A 26,424-nucleotide genomic window follows, 5' to 3' on the forward strand; every position below is an offset into this window, starting at 1 on the left:
AATCCACTTTGCAGCTAAGTTCAACCGTGTCCCCGGTCAGCTCTGCAGGCCACCCTAGTCAGTTCCTTATTGGGAACCCGCACCTGAGACCAGGGCTCTGCTCTCTCTGGGGAGTCTCCTAATGCTCACCAGCCATGGATCAATCGGTCACAGCCCCACCGGCCATCAGCTACCTGAAGACGGGGTCTCGAGACTGTTTCCACAAGCACTTGAGCACTTGTTGGACTGAACAGGATTGTGATAAGGCCAAGGCACTTCCTTTCTCCTTCCAGAACAGACTGGAGGAAATCAGCTCTCTGTCAGCGATTCCTGCAGAGCGCTCCGTAACCACAGTCTGTGATTTTATCTGTGTTGCACACCAGATTGCTTTGTTTTGATTTAACTTTCAAAATTACTTGGCTTCTTCTGTGTGAGAAGAATTTAGGGGAAGGTTAATTTTAGTTTAGATTAATATTAATAGGTTGAAAGAGGCTTATTCAAAATAAAACCACGACTTACTAAAATGGAGAAAGGGTGTGCAGCGCTGGGCTCAGCATCACTTCGAGATGGGAAATCTCATGTCAACCAGGTGTCAACGTGGCCTCAGCAGAACCAGAGAATGCGGTAAAAATGACACCACTCAGGAGCCCAATCACATCGGGGACAGACCCCAACTGTTTACTTAGCCGATTTTATATTCCAGAACCGGCAGTGTCTTAGAGGTGACACTTTGAGAACAGCAGGGTAACACAGGGGCTGTGATGGTGGAGGAGAAAAAGGTCACATCACGAGCGAGTTCTGTCCATGTTTTTAGAATTCTGCTTTTATCTCAAATATAAAGGACAAGGAGGGGATTCAAAGACATGCTGGAAGGGACTGATGCAGAGATTTGTACAAAGCAAATGCCTGAACACCTACCTAACTGCCAAGAGATGAGATGACGCTGCAATATCACATAGTTTTAGCAAGGATGCCAGAGCGCCTGCCCTCTAGAACAGCAAGCGTGACAACACGGCGCATGCTTGTAAGCCAGCAAACAATTGCTTTTGGGTAACAGTCAATGGAAGAAGCCATCACCACTGATTCTAAGGGCTGTGCCAGCCCTGACACAGCCGGCTGAAGCTGCTGCTGCTGGCTCCAAGGGTCCACCCCCTACCGCGGAAGCAGCTGGAAGGGCGTCCTGCTTCTGCAGGCTCGCTGCCCTCCAACATCTGCACCAAACACCTAGCTCAAGCACACTCTGGGCCTGTCAGCACTAACACAGGGCAGGCGGCACCGGAGCCAGGGCTGCAAGGACGTCTATCCCGGCCCCAACCATCAGTGCCATGTGAACCGTGTGCGCAGCCAACACGAGCTCACAAACTTCTGGCCGCCAGGACTGTGAAGAAACACATTTCTGATCTTTAAGCCCCACGCGTGGTCCTTTGTGGCTACAGTCTGAGCTGACTCCCACACCCTCTCACTCCTGGTCCTTCGTGCTGAGTGAAAAACAGCACCTCTTAAGTCAGAATCATGTAACACAGTTTAGTCTAAATCATAAAAACACTTTAGGGCCCTTGCTGGGTGGCTTAGCTGGTTAGAGCATCGTTCCAGGCACCAAAAGGCTGCAGGTTCACTCCCCGGTTAGGGCATGTTTGGGAGGCAACCAATCAATGTTTCTCCCTCTGTCTTCCTTCTGCTCTCTCGAAAGTCAATTAAAAGACATCCTCAGGTGAGGATTAAAAAAAAAAAACCCACTTTCAAAAGATATATTACAATGACTCATTAAAAGAACTAAATGAGCTATGAAGTACAAACAATTTGTGTATTATAGTTCCGTCTGTGGCCCACACACACTCACAGTCACAAGGACCTGAAGCTGTAGGGTCCCATCCCTTTTGGGGAATTTATCTCCATGGTCCAGATCAGGAACTGTACTCTGGGAAAACTGGCTTTATGGCGAGCCCACGTGTCTGCAAGGTGACTTCAACATCCAGTTTTGTGTCTCCCTCCAGGAGCCCATTCCTGACAGTCCACGCTTCTCCCTACAGGGGCGAAGGCTCCTGCAGCTCCAGACCTGCCTGCATGGGAAGGGTGGGGCCCTGGGCTCCAACTCTGAAGCACCTGCCTGCACTCACTAGGTCTGCTGGGCAGCACCTGTGCTACCCAGCAGCGTCTGGGTGCAGCCAGTCATGGAGGAAGACAACCCTGCCCGAGTGTAGGGCAGGAGCTGGGGTGTCCCACGGTCCCAAGACGGCGCACATGCAGCAGCCCAGAGCACTGAAGATAACAACAGCATCAGCCACCACGGAGGATCACCTATCACCTTCAACTTATATGCCCCAGGTTACACTGGGATAACTAATCAAGCAAGCACTAGGGAGTGTAATTACACTTTAATGCCAAAATAAGCACAACAAAACACGCTTTCTCCCCCAGTCCAGGGAAGCCAGTATGTGAGAAACAGAGGCCTTGTCTCCAGGCTGCCCGGGGAACTGGTAAAGTGGACCACTCACTACGCATGTGCCCAGTGCAGCTTTACTTTCCTGCAGAGATGAGCCGGCCTCTGAAAAGCTGCCCAGGACACATCAAGCCTCCCAGACTTTGTGTGTACAGCTTGGGGACAAGAAGAGTCACCCACTGCTACCACTAAACTAAACAACCCTTAGTGTGGTAGTTGAGACTGAGCTTGAGGTGAGAATCGAGAACCGAGTGATCCCAACAACTCAGCTCCAACTAGAGCAGAGCATGGAACCCAAGCCCACCAATCCACACTCCAAAAGTAGGGCCAGAGACTGAGTACAGCACACACACGCACTCAGCATCACTCCAAGGGGCTTGCCATAAAAAAAAACACACAGTGCTATAAAAACTGGAGAGGTCAGAAACAACACCAAGAAGAGAGACTTATCCTGGGAACCAGGGTTGCGGTGTGCTCCAACAGAGCTGCAATTCATGTAAGAGTTTCCTGGCAGTCAAGGTAACAAGGGAAACATGACACTATGTCCTTCAGCATTTCAAAGAGAGCTTAATACTAAATGCTAAGAGACAAATCAAAAAGCTTTGAGGCTCAGAGCAATTTTTTGTTAACTTACTCAAGAACTCCTTTCTTACAAGGTTTCAACAACGAACGCCCAAGATGTCCTAAACTTAAAAAAAAAAAAAAAATAGGTGTATCTTTAAGCGGTGACATCATAGGAGACTAAATTCTGGACTTTGAGGAAAAATGGATGCTGACAAAGAGAGAACTGCTCCAAGTTCAGGCAAGTGAGAATAGTGTTTGTCTGGGCAGTGTTTGCTTCCCCAGGGGCTGTCCTGGCATCTTCCAGGACAGAGCCGAGTGCTGTCATAATCAGAGGTGACAAGATGGGGAGGGGACAGAGAATGGCCCCAGTGTTTGAGGGAAGACCGCCATCTCTCTGCCCATTCATAACCCATCAATGTGGACAGTATTTTAAATGACAGATTGGAGGATAAGGAACCCTGTGTGATGAATGGAGATCTTTGGGAGATCTGGTCTCTGCCCACTTTGAGACCAAGGGACATAGTCACACAGCATCTCAGTTTGAATTTTATGTGGCTCCACCAGAAAACTACTGTTCTCAGGTGTCAGGGCTATGCTGCTGCAAAGCAGCCCAAAGACCAAATTCACTTTCTACTTGTCACCCAGGCAACATGAGCATTTGCATAGCTTGTGCCCAACACACTCTGCTGTCAGCACAGCTGTGGGCAGGGCACCAGGGAGCGCCTACGCCAGACGCGGTGCTCGTGCTTGGAAGCCAGCAGGGAGCTTGCCCGGGCACCTTCCAGACTCCTGAGACCTCGGCTGACCCTCCCGGGCAGCAATGCAATGTCCACATGTCAGAGCAGAGCAACATTTGCATGAATGTCACTGTCCTCCTGTTACTGATGCATCGTTTCAAAGACAGTGTTACAGTCATGGCCTTTTATAGGACAACTAATCACTCTTCCAGTTCACCTTAGTCAGGCCTGCCATGTACTGGGGCTGCCCTCACACAACACGCATGTCCACCTGCTGTACTATGTCACTGCCCCCCCGGCCCAGGGCCAGGCTAGCTGGACTAAAGAGCCCCCCATCACTTGTGAGTGGCCAAAGTGTGAGGGCCGACCACAGGGAGGCCCGGGACAGCGCCCGCATGTCCTGTGGGGGCACCATCAGACAAGATAGGAGATGCAGGGCAAGAACGCTGTTCTGAAATGCCGCAGCCTCAGAAGCATGCTAACCACAGCTTGAACCTCTGCGCGCTGGGTTCAGCTGGGAAGAGTCTAGTGAGGGTGATGCGAGAGGCAGGGCGTCTGCCTGCGAGGGGCCAACTCTCACCTCAGGCGCATCTTCATTTCCTCCTCAAGAGACTACAATCCCCAGTGAGACCTCTCTGAATCCCCCTCCAGGCACCTGCGTCGTCTCTGGTTACGTGTTCATGGCCCACATCCCCTAAAGGCAAGGCAGCCGTGCAGGTGCCTGCACCTGGCAGACTGAGGGAGCACTCAGAAGTGTCATCAGTGTGACGCAACCAAGCTGCTTAACACGCACCAGTGCTCGACCTCATCTCACTGCGCTCGCCCAGGCAGCATGTGCCGTACCGCAGAGCCAGAGCACAGTGCGTCTAACAGGCAGAGAACGTAGAAACGACACAGGTGAACAGTTACCAGCATCTCTCTTAACTCCAGAGAACTGAGAAATGTTTCCATTACAGTTCAAAGTGACAGAAAATAGAATGCTGGGACAGGGGTGACGGCGTTTTCCAGCTCCATGTCTAAATGCTCTAGTTCAACCTTCACATGCCTAAGGGACTGACTGACAATGGGGCCCCCATGGGTGGATGGATGGAGTCAGGGTGTAAGGTCTGACTCCACACTTGGCTGTGAGCTGTGTTTTCCTACAACATCATACTTTCTCCTCAACAAGTCATGGAAAGCCTCATTCAGAAAACCTGCCATCCCTCTCCGTCAAGGCCATCTGAAGGTCTCAGGAAAAGACATACAGAGCACAAGTCACAGGAGGGATGACTCTGCTATCACAGGCTCGGCCTCCCCATGACAGGGTTGCTGGTTTTGCCCTACTGTCATTGTTCTTGTGGTGTGGAACAAGCATAAGGCAGGGATACAAGACTCAGAGTCAAGTACTGAACTGCCTCACCCAACTCCAAGGAAAACACTTGCTAAATCCGAAAATGCCAATCAGTTTACCCGACTCGTCTGTTTTGGCTACAAAAGCTGTCAGTCACTCTATGAATTCATGTGAGCAAAGTGTGAAACAACTAACTCATTATCCTATGACAGGGGTCCACTTTCTCTTTTTTGAAAAATTGAATTTACTGGGGTGACACTGGTTAAAAGAATTATACAGGCTTCAGGGGTACAAGTCTATAATACATCATCTGTAAATTGCATTGTGTGTTTAATATCTGACATGCATAGTTTTCATTATTCTTACCTCAGGGAATAACAAAAAGCAGTTTATTAAACTCCAACATTCAATTAATGAAGGCCTCCAAAGAATGCTGCCTGAGAACCCACATGTCCGGGTTTATGTTCTGTTTATGCTATTACCAAGCAGGCTACAGTGCAGACCTCTCCCTTGCATGTTATCTATAGAAGAATATCATTTATAAAAACAATCATCAAACAGCAGAGGGGATACAACTGTTAGGAAATATAGCACAGAAAAACTTCAAGTTCATATAGAGTACATGAAAATGCTAATGTGTTGACATGTCAATTAAACTTTTGCTTCCATCAGAACCAGTGTGTGAGCCTTCTTCTTCTCTGTTTTGTCTGGTTCACTGCTGCGCTTCCATCTACAGGTCGTTCCTTTGTTTCGTGCCCGCACATGCCTGAGACACAAGTAGGAAGCAGGACTTGTGAACAAAAGGTACACTGTTCCTTGTACTCAAACAATGAAAAGATTTTCATCCACCTCTTAGCCCATCTAGAGTCTGTCACAACTTTGTGTGCTGTGGTCCCCCACAGTCCACAACCAGGACATCCCAAGTCACTGTTCACCAACAGCAGGAGACCTGTGCACAGAGTGACTCAGGCTGGACAAGCCCCAGTATAGGGGGGTGGGATGCTGGTTAGAGGATGGGCCTGATTACCCCCAAAGCACGTGTTTTTACATCTGAGGGTTCACCACACACTCAACTGCCTCAGACTGCAAACCCTGACCCATGGCCAAGAATCCTGCCGCAGGGGACACCATCCTGAGACCTAGGGTTAAGCACATGGTACCGGATGCCCTCGGGGGGACCACGGCCCATGTTTGCTGACACCCTCTCTAGCAGATAAAGCCAAGACCTGGAATTGTCTTCACACTCTTTCTCAGTGGTGAAGAAACCAGCAGAGGCTACTAAGAAACAAAGGGACACTGAGTGCCAGCTGTTAGGAAGAGGCGGAGTCCAGGGGCAGGCAGCTGAAGCACAGGCAACACCTCACCACTCATCTCTCTGCAAGCTACTCTCCCCACTTGATAGAGCCTCAAACAGAGAACTAGTCTCTCTGAGAAGTCCTGTCCCTGGACGATGGCCATCAGTCCTGGGCTCATCTGTGGTCCTCACCCTCCCCGCAGAGTCCTGGAGCCATGACAGGACACCATCAGGACACCATGTGGGTGCAGGTCATTTAGCCACAAATCCATCTATGGTCCCACAACACATTGTCCATGGGCCTCTGCTACCACAGAACTTTAATGCAGAATGACATGGTGAAAAAGCACCAGGCGGCTGCCACTGGCCAAATCCGTGACAATTTGAGCATCAAAGTAAGTATTGAGTGTAACACATAATAAAAACCCACTGAATTAAACAGGGACCCATGAACTTAAGTTGATAAATGAAACAAACACAGAAGGGAGAGAGGAAAGCTCTCCCTTCCTTGCACACTTCCCTCCCATTACATATGAAAAGTGCTGACCACAGCCGAGAACACAACCTTCAAGTACAGTCCCAGGAGTAGGACACAGACACCCTGTGCTTCCTGATGTGATACACCGAGGACAACATACAGCACACTGTTGGGACAATCAGTGACATGTGAATAAGGTCTACTGATTACACACTATTACTGTAATATAGGTAACTTCTGATTTTGAGTACTATCTGAGGTTACATAAGAGAATACTCTTAGTCTTAGGAAACACACACAGAAGTATTTAAGAAAAAGGTGCATCACGTCTGCAGTTTATTCCCAAATACCCCAGAAAATAACATGTACTCAGGTACAGGAGGGAAAGTGTTAGAGCAAATGTGGCAAAAAGTTAACGGTGGGGAAATGGAGATAGCAAACAAAATAGGGTTCTTTGTACCATTCTTGCAACTTTTGTGTAAGTCTGAAATTATTTCAAAATCAAAAATTACAAAAATAGCTCCAAAACGGAGTGGTGGAGCTCCTATCAGATGGGGGAAAGGAGAGTGTCATTCTGCCCTGGAGGTCGTTTGGGGACATTACACTAAGTCCCAGGGGAATAGGGAACATGCAGAAGGACTTGCGCTCACCTGTGCCTCTCACTCCCGCTTCCAGGATTCAGACTCCACAGCTCCGTGTCAAACGCTGCCTCACTGCCCTGACGTGGCCTGAACACATGACAACTACACGACAACTTCCTCTATTGCTCTTACTGGAAAAACGGGAGAATATCCTGTCAGGCTTCGCAAGGCTCGTAGCAATCAAAGACCAACACTTCAGAAAAGGTACTGTCATGGTATTACACCAAATAGAGACACTAAATATTTAAAATGCTAAAATCTGTCCTAAGCAGTGTGCTGAGGTACATACTTGCCAAGAAGTAATGGCTTCCACGTGATGCCAGCATGTAAATTCAATGTATCACTTTCCCACACAGCCTCCCGTTTCCTCCCCGCAATATTCAACAGTGAACTATCAGTGCAAATGCAGACAATGGACTCTTTAATCTGGCAGTATCAAGGGCAGGGCACCTGTGGCTTTGGGGGTCACTGTGTCACTATCCTGAGCTTCAAAGTGGTGCTTTGAACTGGCTACTTATAAAATCCGGAGAATATATTTCCCTCCATTTTAGAAAAAACAGATTACATCTTAGAGTCTGTCCCTACTCCTATCCCCAGTATATAAAGGACTTAGAATGAGTCCTTTATATTAGCAACTGCATTTCCGTTGTTGATTCATGATTATAAAATATAGCAAATACTGCAGTAAGATTTCCATTTATTTTACTAAACACATCGAGGAAAAATAGGTTAATATCTGAAATAACAGGCACAAATACCTTAAACAATAAACTGATATCACATAGGGAGGAGGAGGAGGAGGAGGAGGAAGGACATGACTTGATGGATGTTGTTCATCTCACTGTCAGTGGAGAGATAAGGTGACAAAGACAACCTACGGCCTGTGTCTCACTTGCTCACCCCCCTTCAATAGCCGAAGTGAGGGGATGGTTGTGCTCCAACCCCCGACGCCACCTGTGGCCCATGTGTTTCTCATCACTGACCACATATGGCCAACCATGGAGGGGTGTCAACCACACCCATCTAGGCAGGCTCAGGGGAAAGCTTGGTATTCCGTGTAAGCTTAAAGAGAAACTTTTACAAAATATCTTTAAACACACCCAGCTTTGTGGCCAAAGGCTCTGATCCAGCTCTAGGAATGTATCTCAGTGTTCAGAGCTTCCGGACACTGAAGGCACCGGGGCCCAAGGGCCTCATCTCTGGGGCAGCCCCACCCAGGTCAGATCTGGTCCCAAGGACATCTACAAACCTGTCTCCAGACAGGGAGGGAGGCAGGCCCAGCCTGCTTGCCAGTTCATTGCTTAGACTCACCCGCGAGATCCATGCTCACCTATGCCCTTTTCCTGCTGGATTATGGGCACAGTTCTAGAATCAGGATTCTGATCTACCCAGCCCACCCTCTTGAAAGGGGACCTGTATACCCCCCACCTCAGCATGGGGACTAGCATCCTGTACCTACTGGGCCCTGCTCCTGATGAGTCCCTCCTACTCCAGCAGGACAGCAGCCCAGCCACACACAGTGACACTAAATCCCCGTCAGAGGAAACGGCAACATTACTGACACATTATAAAACAATCAACCTTGCAAAAATCAATTAACCATTTCAGAGCTAGGCTGAGGAGGAACTAACGGTCTATGAACTGATCCATGTCAGATACAGGACGCCTGGCATTGTGCTAGCTAAAGACAGTATCGTAAGAAATTCCTAAGCAACAAGACAGTATCGTAAGAAATTCCTAAGCAACATTTCCCATTTAATGAAGATCATACTGTAGCACACTTCCCATCAAACATCACACACACACACCCTCTTCTCCCCAAGGCGTGAAGAGGACCCAATGTGGCTTTTCTGAAAGTCCCAAATGCCTCTCATGGAGATTCTACACTGAAGAAATGAAAGACTCCTTTGTAATGAGAGACTGTCTCCGTGTGTTTAAAAAAGCTTGAAAGGCATAGTACATATATGGACAGGAAAGCAAGAATAATAGAAAGCAATTAACAGGTAACATCCATTTACCTAGCAACAGCACTAACATTTAGTGCAGTATAGAAATACTGGATGTCCTAAGCATGACCTCCCTCCAGAAGGAAAAACAGATTTAAAAATATCTTTAAGAGGTACTTAGATGAAACGATAGTGTTCAGAAGAAAAGAAGCCAGAGTGAAGTGACACAGTAAGAAAGAACATTCACAAGTACTTTCTACAAAATATGATTTAAGTGTCTTCCTTGTAGATAAATCAACAGAAATCCCTTCATACATCATTGTTTGAAAGAAAGTGTAAACCAGCCAGGAGTACATGATGTCACACAATGGCTAGAGAGCCCTTTACAGGAAGTAGTCGAACATGCTCATGAGAGCCCCATTTAACCCTCCACGTTAAAGCCTACAAATGTATACATGTCTTCATGGGAAAAAGGTGTCCAAATGGTAAAATACAGTGACACCAAGCAAAACAAAGAAGTACACTGCATCTACTGGGCAAGGCATAGGGCTTAATTAAAAAAAAAAAAAAAAAATCAACAGCACACCTCAAAAATTTAAGTGGCAGTCAACTTGGGGTATAAATTACAGGCTATTAATGAATGACCTCCTAATCCTAATATATTTCTATAAATGAGAGTCCAGAGACAGCCATGGGGCCAAAAGGACAACGTCTCCTGCTCTGACCCATGGCACCAGCAAATCACAGGGCATCATTTCCTTGGCTGAGTGAGCCTGGAAAGTTAAAAATTTCTTTAACTTTGACACAAACTGACTAAAGGGAGTGCAGACACACCTGATATGCACTGAAAATTACGTTAACATTTACACGGGACTATTTCAAACACATAAATAACCCAGTTTAAGACTTGTGCTTATGGACCCCTTTGCCACCTTGCATCGGGTTCTGCTGAACTACCATCACTTCAGTTCAGTCATAACACAAACGGAAAATGAGAAAGCAGGAACAATGGAAGGTCACACACAGTAGCACCTGTTACTTCCAGAACAAGCATGGAATGATTACTCGTCACTTTATTTTGTATGGTTTGGAAGAGGGAGGATGTGAAGAGAAGAGGGGTAAGTAAGAAAACCTCATTACCCTCCGTGGATAATAGGCGTTGAATTCGTCCCCGATCCGCCGCAGCTCCTGTGCGATCCACATCTCTGGGCGCAGGTCTGCAGGGAGAGCCTGAGACTGCCGCATGGAGGCTGCACCAGAACAAAAAGAGAAATCACATTGTTTCCACAGATCACGTAGACAGGTCCAATGGCAGCAAGCCTCTCCCACGTGTGCATTCATGTTTCTGGAGCTCCCTGACTTCGGAGCTACAACAACGCATCCCAGATCACTGTGGCTCAATGTGCCACACAGCTCTGGTTACAAAGAATAAGGAATGTGGAACAATTTCCTTTCTCAAACCTTGGGATCCAGCACCACAAAATTCGAAAATTTCCTGGCCAATCAATCACATACTTTCACTTCAGAAAGGCAAACACACACAAAATGGTACAATAAATATCACCAAAGAAATACACTGGAAACACGTGAGAACCTAAAAATTGAGGTGGTAAGATGACTACTTTGATCTTAATGTAAGGTAAAATTCCTAGGAAAAACTTCAAACAGCTCAGAGGAATATGAGAAAAAATGGCCGTTCCATTCAAAGCAAAATAAATGAAGCCTGAGAAATGACAACGGGCAAGACCAGCGACTCTGCTCCTGTGGGAGGGGGCGCAGGGCTGCGCAGTCTCCACAGGGCCTGATTAAAGCCTAGCTGCAGGGTTTGTCTCAGCAGTAACATAGCCAACGGATCCAAGTCTGCAACCCCATGTGGGACCGGAAATGTTTTGGGTGGAAGAGCAAAGGTGTTTTTGTTGAAGTAAAAAAGAGGGGAGCTTCCCTTTCATTAAGCTGTCCACGTCCACTTGTTAATGGAGCCACTAAAGCCATCTAACAGCCAAAAATAAAGGGGAACAAAATGGAAGCTCACCACATATTAGAAGACAGTCTCCATGTAACCCCAAGAAAAGCACTGTCCGCAGCTGGTGAGCAGCGCAGAAAAATGGCCCAGGAAGCAATGAGACTCAGGGGGCTGAAACAGCCTATCACAGGCAACGCAGTAACCTACTACTAACAGAGCACATGATACTAGTTGCAATTATACACACATGTTCCATTTCAATCAAAATTTTTTTTAAAACCTAATCAGATCTCACGATAACATGACCATAAGCTTCCTATTTTGTAAAAAATTTTGTATTTTGTATTTTATTGTTATAAATACAACTGATGTTGAGTCACAGCTTCTGTAAAAGCACTTAAAAGTGAACTCCTTGAAGAGTTTTAACCAAGTCTTCTCCATAGTCCTGCCCCAACATATCTGCTCCCCAGCACCCACCAAAGTGAATTCCACAGTGATCGTACAAATGCAGCACCCACAAGGGGCAGGGCGCCCTGTGTGGGATGGGGAGCATGCAAGAGGATGGCCAAAGACAAATACATACAGATCCTCACCAGAACCACCCGCACTCTGAATTAGGCCAGGGGAAAACTGCTTGGAAAGGAAAGCATGCTGGAGAATGTAAGGCTGATGATGGGGAACTTCAGGACAAGCCAGGCGTGTCCCCTGAACACACATCGAACCACAGAAAAATCACTTTGGCTGAACCTTTGTCATGCAAATATTTCTACTGGTCCTATGTGAGTCTATTAAATTTAAATTTTAAATGACTAAAGTGACAGAACAAACACAACGTTTCAGGGTAGAAGCGATGCCAGGGGCTGCTGTAAAACTGACTCCCTTTACCTGGGTTTACAGCTCTTTAAGGATTGGCCCCATTGCAGGCACCAAATCTTAAGTGTTTTTTTGTATACCATTGGCAGTCAAGCATTCTTTTCCATTTTTGAAGATTTTCAAAGTTATCTCACCCTTGAGGGGAAGGAAAGCGTCCTTTCTCAGAACTCCTACTTTACCCCAGAGCCTGCAGGGTGCTTTGGCCATGCACGGAGATGAACCTGCCCGTATGTGCAGGTGACCGGGACAGCCAGCAGAACACCAGTTGGCCACGTAGCGTCACCATCACCCACCTCCCCACATGGCCTGCTCATTCCTCACTACACGTGACTTTAAGAGTAACCTGCTTCCAATCCTAGAGTCAGAAATAAAGAAAATGCCAACTATCCAAAGAAAACCTGTGAAATACAGACTGTGTTTTACAAAGATGGTTGACTTGTAAAAACTGCTAGAAGTTACCTGATAATCAAGATAGTAACTAACTCACCAGGCTACAAGTACCCACGTGCCAGATACTGTCCTAGCAAGTGACCTGGGCACAGCAACCAAAGAGGCCAAGCCCAGCCCTGACAAAGCTAATATTCTTGTGGATTAAATGTTAAATTTTAACTAAATATTGTGTCCTCTGGACAAGGATACTTACAAGTACACTTGATATAAAACAAAACTATTCCCTGGTTACTTTTCCCAGCGGTAGCAGAAGCCTGATGATTGTATGTAGTTTCAAAGGGTCTGGCTCATGATCGGACTTGGCAACCAGAGCACCATCATGGAAGCCAATCCAGGCGGAAGGCAGACTAACGCCTAGGGACCTAGGGAACTGGTCAACTTTGCCAACAGCCAAGAAGAAAGCTTGGAACCTTGGTGACCAAATCAAACTGCGCCCCTTAGAGATAAAAGCCTGGCTGTTTCAGGGAAGGAAGCAAAGGAGACAAATAGATATTTCTTCCATATGAAGTAAAAGTTCAGTAGCTTAAATAAACTGTTATTGTAAATAAACAAAGAGACAGAAACACATCCCAAGGGGGAAGTAGGGTGACAGGAGGTGGTGTGTCTGTGGGAAGCCCTGGACCTGTATTCTAAAAGCTTCCCACATGACTCTGGTACAGACAAAGACCAGACCCTGAGAAATACTGAGCAAAGAGGAAGAGGTTCTGGAGCCAGACGTGTCTTCAGAGAACATCTATGAATGAGGAGAGGTGTACTGGCCAAGGATAACGAATTAGATCAGGCTGAGCACTACTAACTGGCTATACCACCAGGTCAGTAAGAGAGCTGCCAACTGTACACTCAGGTATATTGTTTTAAAGTCGATCTAGAATAGTGATATACAATATAAATTAACTTTTTCAAAGGAGACCAATCTGTCTGAGCTACTCTAACTGCATCTTATTGTCATTTGGCTTTTTAAAGAACTTTTTTTTCAGAGGCAAATACTGTTCTGGTTCCATCAATCTATAAACATAAAATTAATGATAACACTCCTCCTGCAATAAAGCCTAGCAAATATGTACATACAATATAGGGTTATAAAGTAAGATTATACGATAAAAATTCTATTTTGAAACATTTAAAAGGCATCTTATCCTGTATTATAAATAGGTAGTCTTAATTTCAGTTAATACAGTGCATTCTTAACATAAATTTCAAAGACTATTTCTGAAGTGACAAAATATCTTCTCTCTTGGGGGCGGGGCATAAAAGCGGTCTTTCTTTTCTTTAAAACAATTTTTCTCTATGAGGTTGCAGACTGTGGTCTAGGCCCTTGGGGATATATAAACAAACACAAGAGATAAAATGTCCTACCTCCTTGAAGCTTACACTTCAACTGGAGAGATACAGACAATTCACATGTGAGGTCTGTCCAGAAAGTATCCAGCCATGCAATGTGAATGATAGACATTTACTGAAGAAGATACAAGAAACAATACACAGGACAATGATGCCTCAGTCCTCTTCAGAGTAGGTACCTTGGGACTTTGCACAGTTCTCCCAGTTGCCATCAGCTGCCCAGGCGTGTTTTCCTGAATCTCACTGATGGTCTGAAATCTCTTCCCTTTCAAAGGTGATTCTAGTTTTGGGAAAACCCAGAAGTCTCAGGGCACCAAATCTGGGCTGTAGGGGATGGTGAGTCACCTGGGTGATTTGATGTTTCACCAAAAAAACTCTGCAAGAGACATGATGCATGAGCAGGTGCATTGTTGTGATGAAGTTGCTAATCACCAGTTGTCCATAGCTGTGGCCTTCTGAGTCATCCAAATAGTTTCCACGGAGGAATGTTCAAGCTTAACACAAAATTTGATGCAGACTTGTTGCTCTATTTGCTCAGTCATTTTTAATGTGATACCCACACAATACACATGCTCACTCAATGGCATCTACCGCATCCACTGACTAGTACAGTGAGGTCATCACTGTTCACACATGTGCATGCCACTCTCCTTGGCTGCCAGGTTACACTGATGTTACGCAAACTGTTCTCGTTATATTAACAACGGCTGGACTTTTTTCCGGACAGACCTCATAAATAAGTAATATGCAGAACAGATTTAAGGTGTCAAGTGCTATGGTTTAAAAAAATAAAACTGGGTAAGGCAGAGCAGGAGTTCAGGGGGGCTATGGGGGTGTGGTCAGAATAGGCGTCACCTACAGGGTAGCTTTTGAGCAAATATTTAAAGTGGTTAAAAGATAATAAGAAAAGACCCACATTAACTAGATTATGTAAATTAAGAATAAATGCTTTATAATAAAATGATTACCGAGATGATGAATTTTTTTCCATTCTTCCCTGGCAGGTCAGAGATGACAAAGCATCTATAACTCAATTATCATCTTAATTGCTAGAAAATAAAATTTCTGTCCTTGTCTAAGTGATGGCAACAACATACTTTTGAAACTTGAGTCAGTTTTGTTTTGTGATTAAGTGCTTTGTTCTCATGACCACACGACTGTAATCTACAAAATGTCTTTCTGTACATGAATCAAATGAGGTGCAAAACTGATAAATACCTTTTTAAGGATAGCCTGAAGACATTTGTTTTTTATATGAAAACACAAAGCAGTGCCAAAAAGTTTCTTAGGCAAGAATCATACAAAATTGAGTATGTTTCCTAATTCCTATACTGATACAGTAACTGCTAACAATTACTGAGTTCCTACCATGTGCAGATATCGTGAGGCATTTTATGTGAATAATTTCATTTAATTTATTCACTCATTCAACAACAATTGAGCATTGACTTGTACCAGGCATCATCCTAGACTCTGGGGATATAGCAGGGAACAAAACGTAAGATCAAAATCCTTGATCTTATGGAAATGATACATAAAGGTCAGGTGGAAACAGTAATTAAAGCAGCCTAAAGGGGGTGGAGAGTGCCTTTTGGCGGGGGGTGGGGGGGCTGCTAATTTATTTTAGGCTATTCAGAGAAGGTCTCTCTAATAGGACGACACTTGGTTTGCTTGGCAAAATTGTGTCTAGGTAAAAGATACAGTAGAACATAAGAAAATGGTCAGTATTTGACTCTATTTAAGTACTATTTTATAGGAAACTGAAGGCATAGGGATATTATGTTTACAAAGGTGTTCGTGTCACATAAATACAATTATAAGGGGCAAACCCAAAACATGACTCCAGGTCTCAAAATCCACGTCTTACTCTCTCAAAATACCATTAAATTTACTTATCAAAAAGTTAAATACACTAGTTTAATCTCAGTGACCATCATATTTGGTCTCATGTCACATGAGAACAACTTTAAAGAGTCAGCCTGCCAGCCCTACAGTGTGCTGATTAAAACCAGAATGAAGTTTGCTTAATTGTGTCCCACCATCAGAGAGCACAACGTGAAGGGATCCAGGTGTGGTCTCCCGAAGGTGCACCTAAAACTGGTGGGGGTTCAAGGGGAGGGAATACTCAAAAACACACTGCTCCACCCTCAGTCCCCTAATCCTATCTGGATACTCAACCGAACTATTCCCATTCTAACAATATGGTCCACCTATCAAAAGAGAACCTATGTTTCCATTTCTACTTATAAGACAATTACCAGGCATAAACATTTTACTTACTACACAGAAAGGTCAAATTTTCTATTTCTAATGCAATTTTACATGAACGTAAACACTCTTTAAAAGGGTAATTCTGGTGAGGTATATTTTTTTAGCCATAAAAAATGCAGTTTCTGCATTTAAGAAAGCATTTGACTCCATACACATGGCACTAAAATAAATAAACAAGGCAATAAAATATAAACTGCTCTCAATATAAAATTGCTCAGGGGCTGCCGCCCCGACAGCAAGTACACGCGAGGCCAGCTCCCACGTGGCCAGCGCCGCTCCGAGCCAGGGCACCCTACCGGGACGGAGGCCCAGGTTTTTTCACCAACACCACTGATCAAAGCTTCAGTAATACTGAATTAGGCACAGGCAATTTTGTCAAAAATGTAATGTTAGTTGAATTTTCATCAAAACTCTTAGAAATAATTTTTTGAAATCCAGCATTTACTGGTCACATTTCCTACAAGGAAAAAAAAATACTATGAAGTATATAAATAATCCATTTTTCTACAATGAGGGGGCAGATTTTTGAAAAGGGAATTTCTCAATGTCAAAGAACTTCAAGTTACTAAAAGATGTGTGTTATTTAGCTAACAGATTGTTCTGGTTCAGTTACAAAACTATTTTCCAACCCATATGGTAATTTCAAAGCTCAGCCACTGAAAACATTAATATTGTGGTTAAGTGGCTGATAGTGAAATTAGGCTGGGGCTTTCAGGAAGGGCTTTCTGCTGCACCGCCCGCGAGGGTGGGAAATAAAAAACCAGACTGTCAATTCACAGTCAGCTCAGTATCAGTCAGCCAAACCTCTGGTTTCTACTGAATGCCCAACTGCTTCACCTCACTGTTACCAAGCAGGTGTTCAAACGTGCGGAGGTAGCACCATGAGATTCACCACGACTCTTTCGACACCCAGCTGTCCCCTCCTTGGCGAGGTGCTATGAAAAGCCATCTTAATGGGGCATGCACAGGGCAGGTGGCCATGTCACACCTGCACTCCCAGCACTGCGCAGTCTCACCTGAGGGACTGGACTGCGCAGCTCTCACTTCAGGGAGGTGGCAGCCCTCTGAGTTCCCATCACGTCACTACTGAGTGTCAAGTGCAGAACCAAAAGTGACACTCAGATTCACAGACACTCACTTTACCAGGGGTGTCCAGCCCGATGCCCACGGGCCGCGTGTGTTCCAGAATGGCTGTGAAAGCAGCCCAACACAAAATCCTAAGTTTACTTGAAACATTGAGTTTTTTTGTGATTATGTGTCGCAATGCATTGAATGTGTGGCCCAAGAGAGTAATTCTTCTTCTAGTGTGACCCAGAGCTGCCAAGAGGTTGGACACCCCTGCACCTACACTGTCTTCAGAAGCCCTGCAATATACAATACTGGGCAGAATCAAGATTAGATTTTAAAGTAATCAACATGGGGGAAGCTGTAAATCAACCCCCAACTCAGAACTGAGAAAGGATGCCTGTCCCCAAAGAGACACGGAATGTACGGCTTTGAAGAAATGGTTGTTTTGATTTTAAACACACAACAGATCATACCTGGGCAAATAAGTGCATTTAGCAAGGACTGTGGGGCTAACACCTTTGGGCTGACCACCTTTATTCCCTGAGCAGTCTGATTTAGCCAAAAGCCATAAAGGAACTTCGAAAGAACCATTTCTTTGTAGTCTCCCAAACCAGAACTAAATGGATTCCAAGAGTTAGTCCAAAATGTTTAGAGCAGTAGCCCCCAACCTTTTTTGACACTAGGGACCGGTTTTGTGAAAGACAATTTTTCTGCGGACTCGGGGGTGGGAGGGGTTGCCTTTATAGCCTGCCACCAGATGCGGCTAAATTGTCACTTGCTACTCACTGATAGGATTTTTTTACGAGTCTGCAAGCAATTGATTTATTCTGGTCTCTGTGTGCAGTCAAACCTCTCTGCCAATGATAATCTGTATTTGCAGCTGCTCCCCAGTGCTAGCTTCACTGCTTCAGCTCCACTTCCGATCATCAAGTATTAGATTCTCATAAGGACGGTACAACCTAGATCCCTCCATGTACAAGTTCACGGTAGGGTTCACGTTCCTATGAGAATCTAATGCTGTTGCTGATTTGACAGGAGGCGGTGCTCAGACAGTAGTGCAAGCGATGGACAGCAGCTATAAATGCAGATGAAGATTTGTTCGCTTGCCCGCAGCTCACCTCCTGCTGTGTGGCCCGGTTCCTAATAGGCCATGGACCAATACTGGTCTACGGCCCAGGGGTTGGGGACCCCTGGTTTAGAGGAGGCATTGTCTCCGCAGGTGGCCACCTTCATGCGGAAAAATAAAAATCCTGGGATGTTTGTTTAACCCAACAGTCTAGTTACTTAAGTGAGAATCTTCAGAAATACCTTATCAATTCAGAGTTATCCTTACAAATAACCAGCCTGCCAAGGTTTCCTTTAAAAACCCACCTGAGTGATCAGGCCATGTTGCCTGCTCCAGAAGCACCCCCAGCTCTGCTGATTCTCAGACATCAATGAGCCAGAAGCCAATTTTACACCCATACTCCTCCTGCTGGGTCTACAAATACCCAAATATTCTCGCTTGCATCATTTTGTTTTTTGGATAATTTCTCTTATCAATTATATTAGGCCACTGAATGAAAATGAAAGTGGTTAGAAATGAAATAAAGGGACAGTAGTTAGCATCAGTGCTCAGAAGTTCCTAATCATCTTTCCCTGGTACCCAGTGTGGGCCGGGGCATGAACCTGAGACAGCGCTTTATGAACAGCTGCTAGGACAGAATACTACAACGCTGAAGTTACAATATAGAGCCAGTGTTTCCTACACTTTCTCTTGATTCACGCACCACCACTGTTGTTACGTGGCTATGAGTTAAAGTCAGAACACCCTGCTTTGATCAACTTCCAGGCTGACCACTTGGAAACTGCCAATAAACCAGGGCTGTGAAGCTTTAAACTAGTCTTCAGGGAGTTTTTTCCCTCCTACCACTACCCTATCTCTTATGATAAACTAAAACTCTAAAGGCATTTCAACCAACGTGCTAGGCCTTTCTAGTCATTTACTATTCAGCATCAGAAGACCTAGTTATCTACTCCGCTCATGTGCAGTCCCACACGTTTATGTACTTGCTGGAAGTCAGTGACACGCCAGGAGCAAATCCAGACTCTGAGGTTTTATGTCCAAAGACATCCCTGGCTAACTCCTGGTCACAGCAGAAGCCCAGCACCTCACGCCAGGTGGAGACCTGTGCAGAAGCCTCTGCACCCTGACGCACGATGGCCCGGCCTGGTGCCATTTTGTAGACGGAGCACTTTTTCCTAGAGGTACCATAGTCCTCACTGAAGGTCATCAGGTGCTACAAAGTTCTAACTCATAAGAAACTGAAATGTTCCCTTCTAACCCTGACCCCAAAATTGATTCTGTCCCCCAGGGCTACAAAGGCAGCCTATAATCCCTTCTCTATCATCACCTTCCTCTTTAGTCAATGAAGCTGCCACTACATGCCCCAAACGTGGTCCTACGTCTTTTACCAGAAGCAGTGGGAAGACCCTCCATCACCGCCCTGGTCCCCCTGGGGGGCTCCAGAAACCTGTGGCTCTGAGAGGCACGTTGCGGGGTCTGCACTGGGTCTGGCCAGGGTAGGACACAGGACGTGACTTTGTGCTCGCTTTCCCTCCACTGACTCAGTCTAACTGAACAGGACAGCTACACCTGGATTTCTCTAGTCTTAGATTCCTATCAGAGGACAACAGAGGATTTGACTGTGCCATCTTATTTGAAAAACATAGAAATAACCCCACACTTAGTACAGTCAAATGAAGACTAACCCTGAGCTTTAACACAGATATATATGCCAAACTACTTCTAACAGTGCAATACCCACTAAATACAGATCATTTATTTCACCATTTACTCCGTCAAAATTATAACAAATGTTTTAGAGATCTTTTAAAAGTAAACATCTCTAACTCCATACATTAATGTGCTGAAGACTGCCCCTTAGAAATAAAGTGTTAAGAAATCTGAGGTTACTAGCTTTTGGTAGCTATGTTTTTCCTAGCTAGAAATCAGATCGTGGGGAGGAAATGTAAATTTAAACTACATATATAAAAATTTGTGACTACAGAGCAAGTATGGCTTCCTTTATGAACGTTAACACTGACAGCAGGAAACAGGCAACAAAGATCTCCCCTACGTTCACATTAAGGGCGTTAAACATTTACTGCAATTCATCTGAGAGACAGTGAAGACCTAGAAACAAGATTCTAAAAAGCTACATCTTCAAAGCTTTTAAATTGAAACCTGTAAGTCTACCAATTTCGTTCACACAGGTAAAATTTATAATGATCATACACAAAGCAGAGCACTAATCTGTTAACGGAGACGCACAGTTCATGACGACACACCAGCAGGATGAGGCGTTAATGGAATCTTCCCACTTTAACTCGTAGAAGCCAACTGCCTCTTTCTACCCCAAATTGTAAAAAATAAAACAGATTTTCCACCTCAATTCCAGACACTATTTTACATAGTGTTTAAGTATTTGTCCTCAAAGAATGTGTCTGTCACAGCTGGACTGACTCCTCCCTAGAAAACTCGAAAAACTTGTGTGTCCTGACTGAGCACATTTATGCTAAAAGTGTGGAGCCCACCTCCAAGAGACACAGGTGAACACAAGCCCACAGCCTTTTGTAAAAACACAATAAAAAAAGAAATTAAAATGCTACATCAAACAGGAGATGGAAGGCTACAGCCAGCAAAATGTCTTAGGGGTCCAGTGCAAGGCTGATCAGGAAGACACTGTGAGCCTAGTTCCTTCACCCACTGACCAGCCTGTATTAACCAGTCGGGCCACATTTAACCTCTGCACAACGTGGTTTGCAACGTGACCAGTTTGCAAACCACCAAATGTCATGTAGGTGATGTGCTCTGTGTCCCACACAGGAAAAGAATGGAGGCCACAGCGTCATTAGCACCATGAGCCTGCAATGTGAAGAACTCTCTACAGACTGTTTCCGGGGTCTTCTATCTTTTCCGGTTCACAGATCCCCCCCATCCCCATGGCCCCTCCAGGGGAGACAGGGTGCTGCCCCACTCATACTAAAGGAGTGGACTGGGAAACCCACTGGGCAACACAGATGACTCTGGGGCTGTTCTCAGTCAGTGCAAGCCTCCCACCTGACCCCTCCAGTCTCCACACCCTCCTCGTATCAGGACAGGACACTGGTCCCCAGCCAGGTGGAGGGACCTGCTCCTGAGGGCTGTCCCTGGAAGGACCAAGACTAGACTGGGTGGCCTGCTGGAACTTTCCACTCCCACAATTGACCATGCTATCAGGATAAAGGAGTGGAAAAACAGAGCTTGTGTACTGTGCCTGCCCGGCTTTCCTTACACAGAGAACACACTTCTAAGCTTCAAATAGTGTAATATCCAGGGAAGAGAGGGAACTGTGGACACTTGGACACTGCATTAAATATTACCTAAATTCTAATTAAATCTACAAGCATTTGTGTTTCTGCTACATACCAAACCATTTTCTGAAGCTGGTCTGTTGTTTTGACAAGCTGAGTAGAATTTATGCTTAGGTGTAAGTAAAACTGAGACCTAAATTCAAACATATTTTAACATACTAACATACTATATATCCAGAATTCATACTTTGCGTTAAAAAATTTCTCAAGGGACTGAAGAACAGAAAAGCAAAGAAAGCTTTTGGTTTTATCTTCAGCACTCCTATTCTGTAGAAAAATAACCCAATAAACTGAGGTTGTCGTGTTTGGCTATACTCAACATCTTCCCAGATGCAAATTCATGAGAAAGATAGGCCCCTCCCACTTTAAAAGTCTCAAATTATTAAGTCTATAAATTGCTCAAATATATAAATTGCTAATATTAAACTGTCTTAGGAATTGGAATGGGAAGGATGCTCCTCTGGTCCAGACATGTGACTTATTTGGAGGGGAAAATAAGGTACCAGTGGAATCAAGATAGTTAACAGTGGTGTAGAATGTTTCAGTTCTTGTTTTTTAATGTATATTTTATTGATTATGCTATTACACTTGTCCCTTTTTTTCTTCCCCTTTATTCCCCTCCACCCTCCACTGCCCCACCCACTGTCCCCCACTTAGTTCACGTCCATGGGTTGTACAAAGAAGTTCTATGGCTTCTCCATTGCCTGTACTATTCTTAACCTCCTCCTGCCCATTTTGTACCTACCATTTATGCTGCTTAGTCCCTGTACCTTTTCCCCTATTCCTCCTCCTCCCCTCTTTTTACTGTTCATAGTTTTTTATCTTTTTCTTAGATAAGTCCCTTTAACATTTCACATAGTAAGGGCTTCGTGATGATGAACTCCTTTAACTTGACCTTACCTGGGAAGCACTTCATCTGCCCTTCCATTCTGAATGATAGCTTTGCTGCAGAGAGTAATCTTGGATGTAGGTCCTTGCCTTTCATGACTTTGAACACTTCCTGCCAGCCCCTTCTTGCTTGCAAGGTTTCTTCTGAGAAATCAGCTGACAGTCTCATTGGAACTCTTTCATAGGTAACTGTCTCCTTTGCTCTTGCTGCTTTTAAGATTCTCTCATCTTAAACCTTGGCTATTGTAATTATGACGTGTTTTGGTGTGTGTTTTCTTGGGTCCATTTTCTTTGGGACTCTGAGCTTCCTGGACCTCCTGGAAGTCTACTTCCTTCTCCAGATTAGGTAAGTTCTCCTTCATTATTTTTTCAAATAAGTTTTCAATTCTTTGCTCTTCCTCTTCTCCTTCTGGCACCCCTGATTCAAATGTTGGATCATTTAAAGTTGTCCCAAAGGCTCCTAAGCCTCTCTTCATTTTTTTGAATTCTTGTTTCTTCATTCTGTTCTGGTTGAATGTTTATCTCTTCCTTCTGCCCCAAATCGTTGAGTCCCAGTTTCCTTGCCTTTACGGTTGGTTCCCTGTATATTTTTCTTTCTTTCACTTTGCAAAGCTTTCACTTTTTCCTACATTTTGCTATCATACTCAACCAGTTCAGTGAGCATCCAGATTACCAGTGTTTTGAACTGTCCGATACATTGGCTATCTGTTCATATTTGTCTCAGCATGCCTGTTAAGCTAAAAGGGGCAGATAAACTTAAGATATTCGCCAGGGTGGGGCCACCCAGGTCACTGAGTTGTGATGCTGTGTGTGTGGGACAGGTCTGAGAGGGAACAATGCTGCTTGCTTCACTCTTGGAGGCTTTCAGTCACTCCCTCTGCTCCCATAAGCAAATTGGGCCTTTCTGGAGCCGAGTCTCAGGTGGGTCGGTTTGTGTGCATTCTAGGACCCTGTGGGTCTCTCCAAGGAACTCTCCTGTGAGGTGAGGCTGGGAGTTTCTCCTGTGCCGCAACCCCCACAGGTTTTTACCTCCAGAGGTTTTGAAGTTCTGTTTTCCTGCACTGGAGCCCTCGATTGCCCAGTCTGTCTCACTCCCCAGCCTGTTCCTCCAGGTTTATCTGCACGCAAACGTGGGACTGCCCAGTACACCTGCTGCCACCTTGCTGCGCATCCTCTCCGCCCGGTTGCCTGTCTCTGCCCCTCCTACCAGTCTGAGTGAATGTTTCTTCTCTTGTTTCAGTTTTCACACACATACCCTCTCAGATTGAAACTGTTGATTCCACTTTTTAAAATTTTCACTTCAAAACCATTTCCACTCCTGAGGAAGGGCTGCAAAGTCCAAGCTAATATGTTATGGACCGTGCAGAGTGCCCAAGGCCAGGGTGAAGTCCCACTCCAACAACAGAAGTGGACCTGTTTACAGACCAGATTCTGCTTCCTTACCCAGACAATGATACAAAGTACCCACTCCGAGGTTTGCAGCTCTAACCCAGGCAGTCAATGGGTCTGTGCCCACTGCAAGTGTGAGCAGGGGTGGGTGAGTAGGGAGATGCGCTGATCCTCATCCCTGGCCCAGTGATCACACCGGTGCCTGCTCAGGGCTGGCCCTCCCACTGTCAAACCACAACTCTACTGACAAACCGTGCATCTGACCCAGGGTAGAGGACAGAGGAAACACAGAGTAAATAATACAGAGTAAACCTGGGGTTTCCCACAGGACTCGGGGGACTCCAGCTCATTCTAGAAAAACACTTAAAACTCTTACATTACAAACAGGTTTAAACTTGTCCACCAGGGATATGTCATCAGTACTTAGAGATGGTATCAGTCCGTCACCCCACAGCACGTGACAAAAAGTTCCCGAGGATTCATGATTAACTCACTTAGAAGTAAAAAACACAATTTAAATTAACGATGGCCAAAGGGCTGTAACTCCCTCAGAGAAAAGGGAAAAGCTGTTTTAAATTCACAGTTCTATTCAGATGAAGAAAATTTCTAATGTTAAATCAACAAACAACAATCTGCATCAACTATGGAAACAGCTGCATTCTTTTGATTGCAGGAAAAAGTAGGTTAGCCTTTGTCTTATGTCTCCAGACCTCCTTCTCCAACTACATACACACCTTAAACTAGAGCAAAGTTCCTGCCAAGTCAAGATGGCAATGTCCCAACCTGGGCCCCATACTGATAGTCATGCAGGGTACAGGTTTCCAGGGGTCGCTTCATGGTCCAAAATTCCCCACTGAAGCCAGGGTTCTGCTCAAGGTGACATGACATACTTCACTGGCAGGTTAGAGGTCACTGGGACCCTCACCTGCCCTCACCAGGCCAGTTTCTAGAAAATACTTCTTGCTTGTTTCAGGACCTAGGGATTAGAATTATGGTAGCATTTCCAGACCAATTCCCTTCCTTGTGAGCTTCTTGTACTGGAACAAACAGCTCCTTGCCATGGAAGTAGGAGAGAACATTTTATTACCATCATGTGTACTGACACTCCATTGCTAGGACAGGACACAAGGGGCAAGGACAAATGAGTGACCAAGTCCCTGCCAGATGCTTTATTTCCATCAGCTTATGTGAAAGCTCCCCATGGCTTCGGAGGTACACACTTCCATCCTCATTTAATGGATGAGGATACAAAAGCTCACGGACTTACAGATCTGCCAGGTGGCTTCGCGGGTTGGAGGGATGGCCAGGATCCCATTCAGATCTTGCATGGAAGGCAGCCACTGCCCTGGGTACAGAATCCACCTGGGACCCTGTTGAATGGAGGTGCTTTACCTGGATGAAATCTTTACCAACATAAAGGCTGTGGCACACAAATAAGTAAACCATACAAAAAAGTTGTAAGTGCCACGATGTCACTGCTGTGTATGCCAAAACTGAAGATTAATGGAGAGCAAAATTTAAAATGTTATTAGATTTGTTCCACTATAAATGCTAGTTATGATTTTGAAAATATAAAAAGGCACACAGAAAAAAAAACCCTTTAACCTGAATGTAAAAATACTCAATATTTTGATGTATTTTCCTTCTAAGCTTTTTGTTATACTTGAAAACTTCTTGAACATGAAATTGTGTTATGGAAGAAAGGTTTGTGTCCCCCTCAAACTCCCATGTTGAAATCTAAGCCCCAGTGAGATCCCACCTGCAACTGTGGCCCTTGGGGTGATTAGGTCTCGAGAGCGGGGCTCCCATGATGGGATTAGTGCCCTGAAGAAGTCAGAAAGCCCGCTCGCTCTTCCTATCCAGTGGGGATCCAGGAGAAGGTGACCGTCACCAGAACCTGGTCCCACTGGCACCCAATCTCAGGCTTCCAGCTTCCAAAACTATGAGATAAATGCTGTTTAAACCCCTAGTCAGTGGTATTATCATTACAGCACAAATGGACTAAGACCTGGGATATCAACAATTTTGTAATCTTTTAACATTATGCCAGGAGCATTTCCATATGCCATTATTCTCTTTAACACTTTTAAGAAAATGGCAGCACGTCAGAGGTGGAGAAGTAATTGAGAAGTGTTCCCACACCCGGGGTGCTGTCAGTAGCTGTTTGGCTGGTAGAAATGCCGCCACGATGAACCCTCTCATGCACAGTTTCTGTTAGCATTATCTGCAAAAAAAATAACGTCAGGTGCTCTGCTCTGTGTCTGCACAGCAGGTCTAAGGGCGAGTGTGGCGCTGCCCCTGCAGCCCGGCACCCAGCACAGCACAGGATAGAGTCCTCATGGTCTTAGACGTTAGGTTTATGTCAACAGGACCTCCA

The 26,424-nt window shown here is 45.2% G+C and overlaps 1 protein-coding gene across 4 annotated transcripts in view; it reads right to left on the reverse strand.

The window, feature by feature from the left end:
• The window catches only part of BCL2L11 (BCL2 like 11), a 44,077-nt gene that overhangs the window by 2,610 nt on the left and 15,043 nt on the right, over positions 1-26,424 (reverse strand). For 3 of the 4 annotated variants that reach the window (XM_054575553.1, XM_054575555.1, XM_054575552.1), the window contains one exon: positions 10,550-10,659. The exons of the other annotated variant lie outside the window; for it this stretch is intronic. In XM_054575553.1, coding sequence (XP_054431528.1) covers positions 10,550-10,659 — 110 coding nt within the window. The remainder of the gene's footprint in view (positions 1-10,549; positions 10,660-26,424) is intronic. 4 annotated transcript variants of the gene reach the window in all.

This window comes from Pteronotus mesoamericanus, unplaced genomic scaffold, assembly GCF_021234165.1.
Source record: "Pteronotus mesoamericanus isolate MK-2021 breed Mesoamerican mustached bat unplaced genomic scaffold, CSHL_Meso_final contig_311, whole genome shotgun sequence".
Classification (NCBI taxonomy): Eukaryota; Metazoa; Chordata; class Mammalia; order Chiroptera; family Mormoopidae; genus Pteronotus; species Pteronotus mesoamericanus.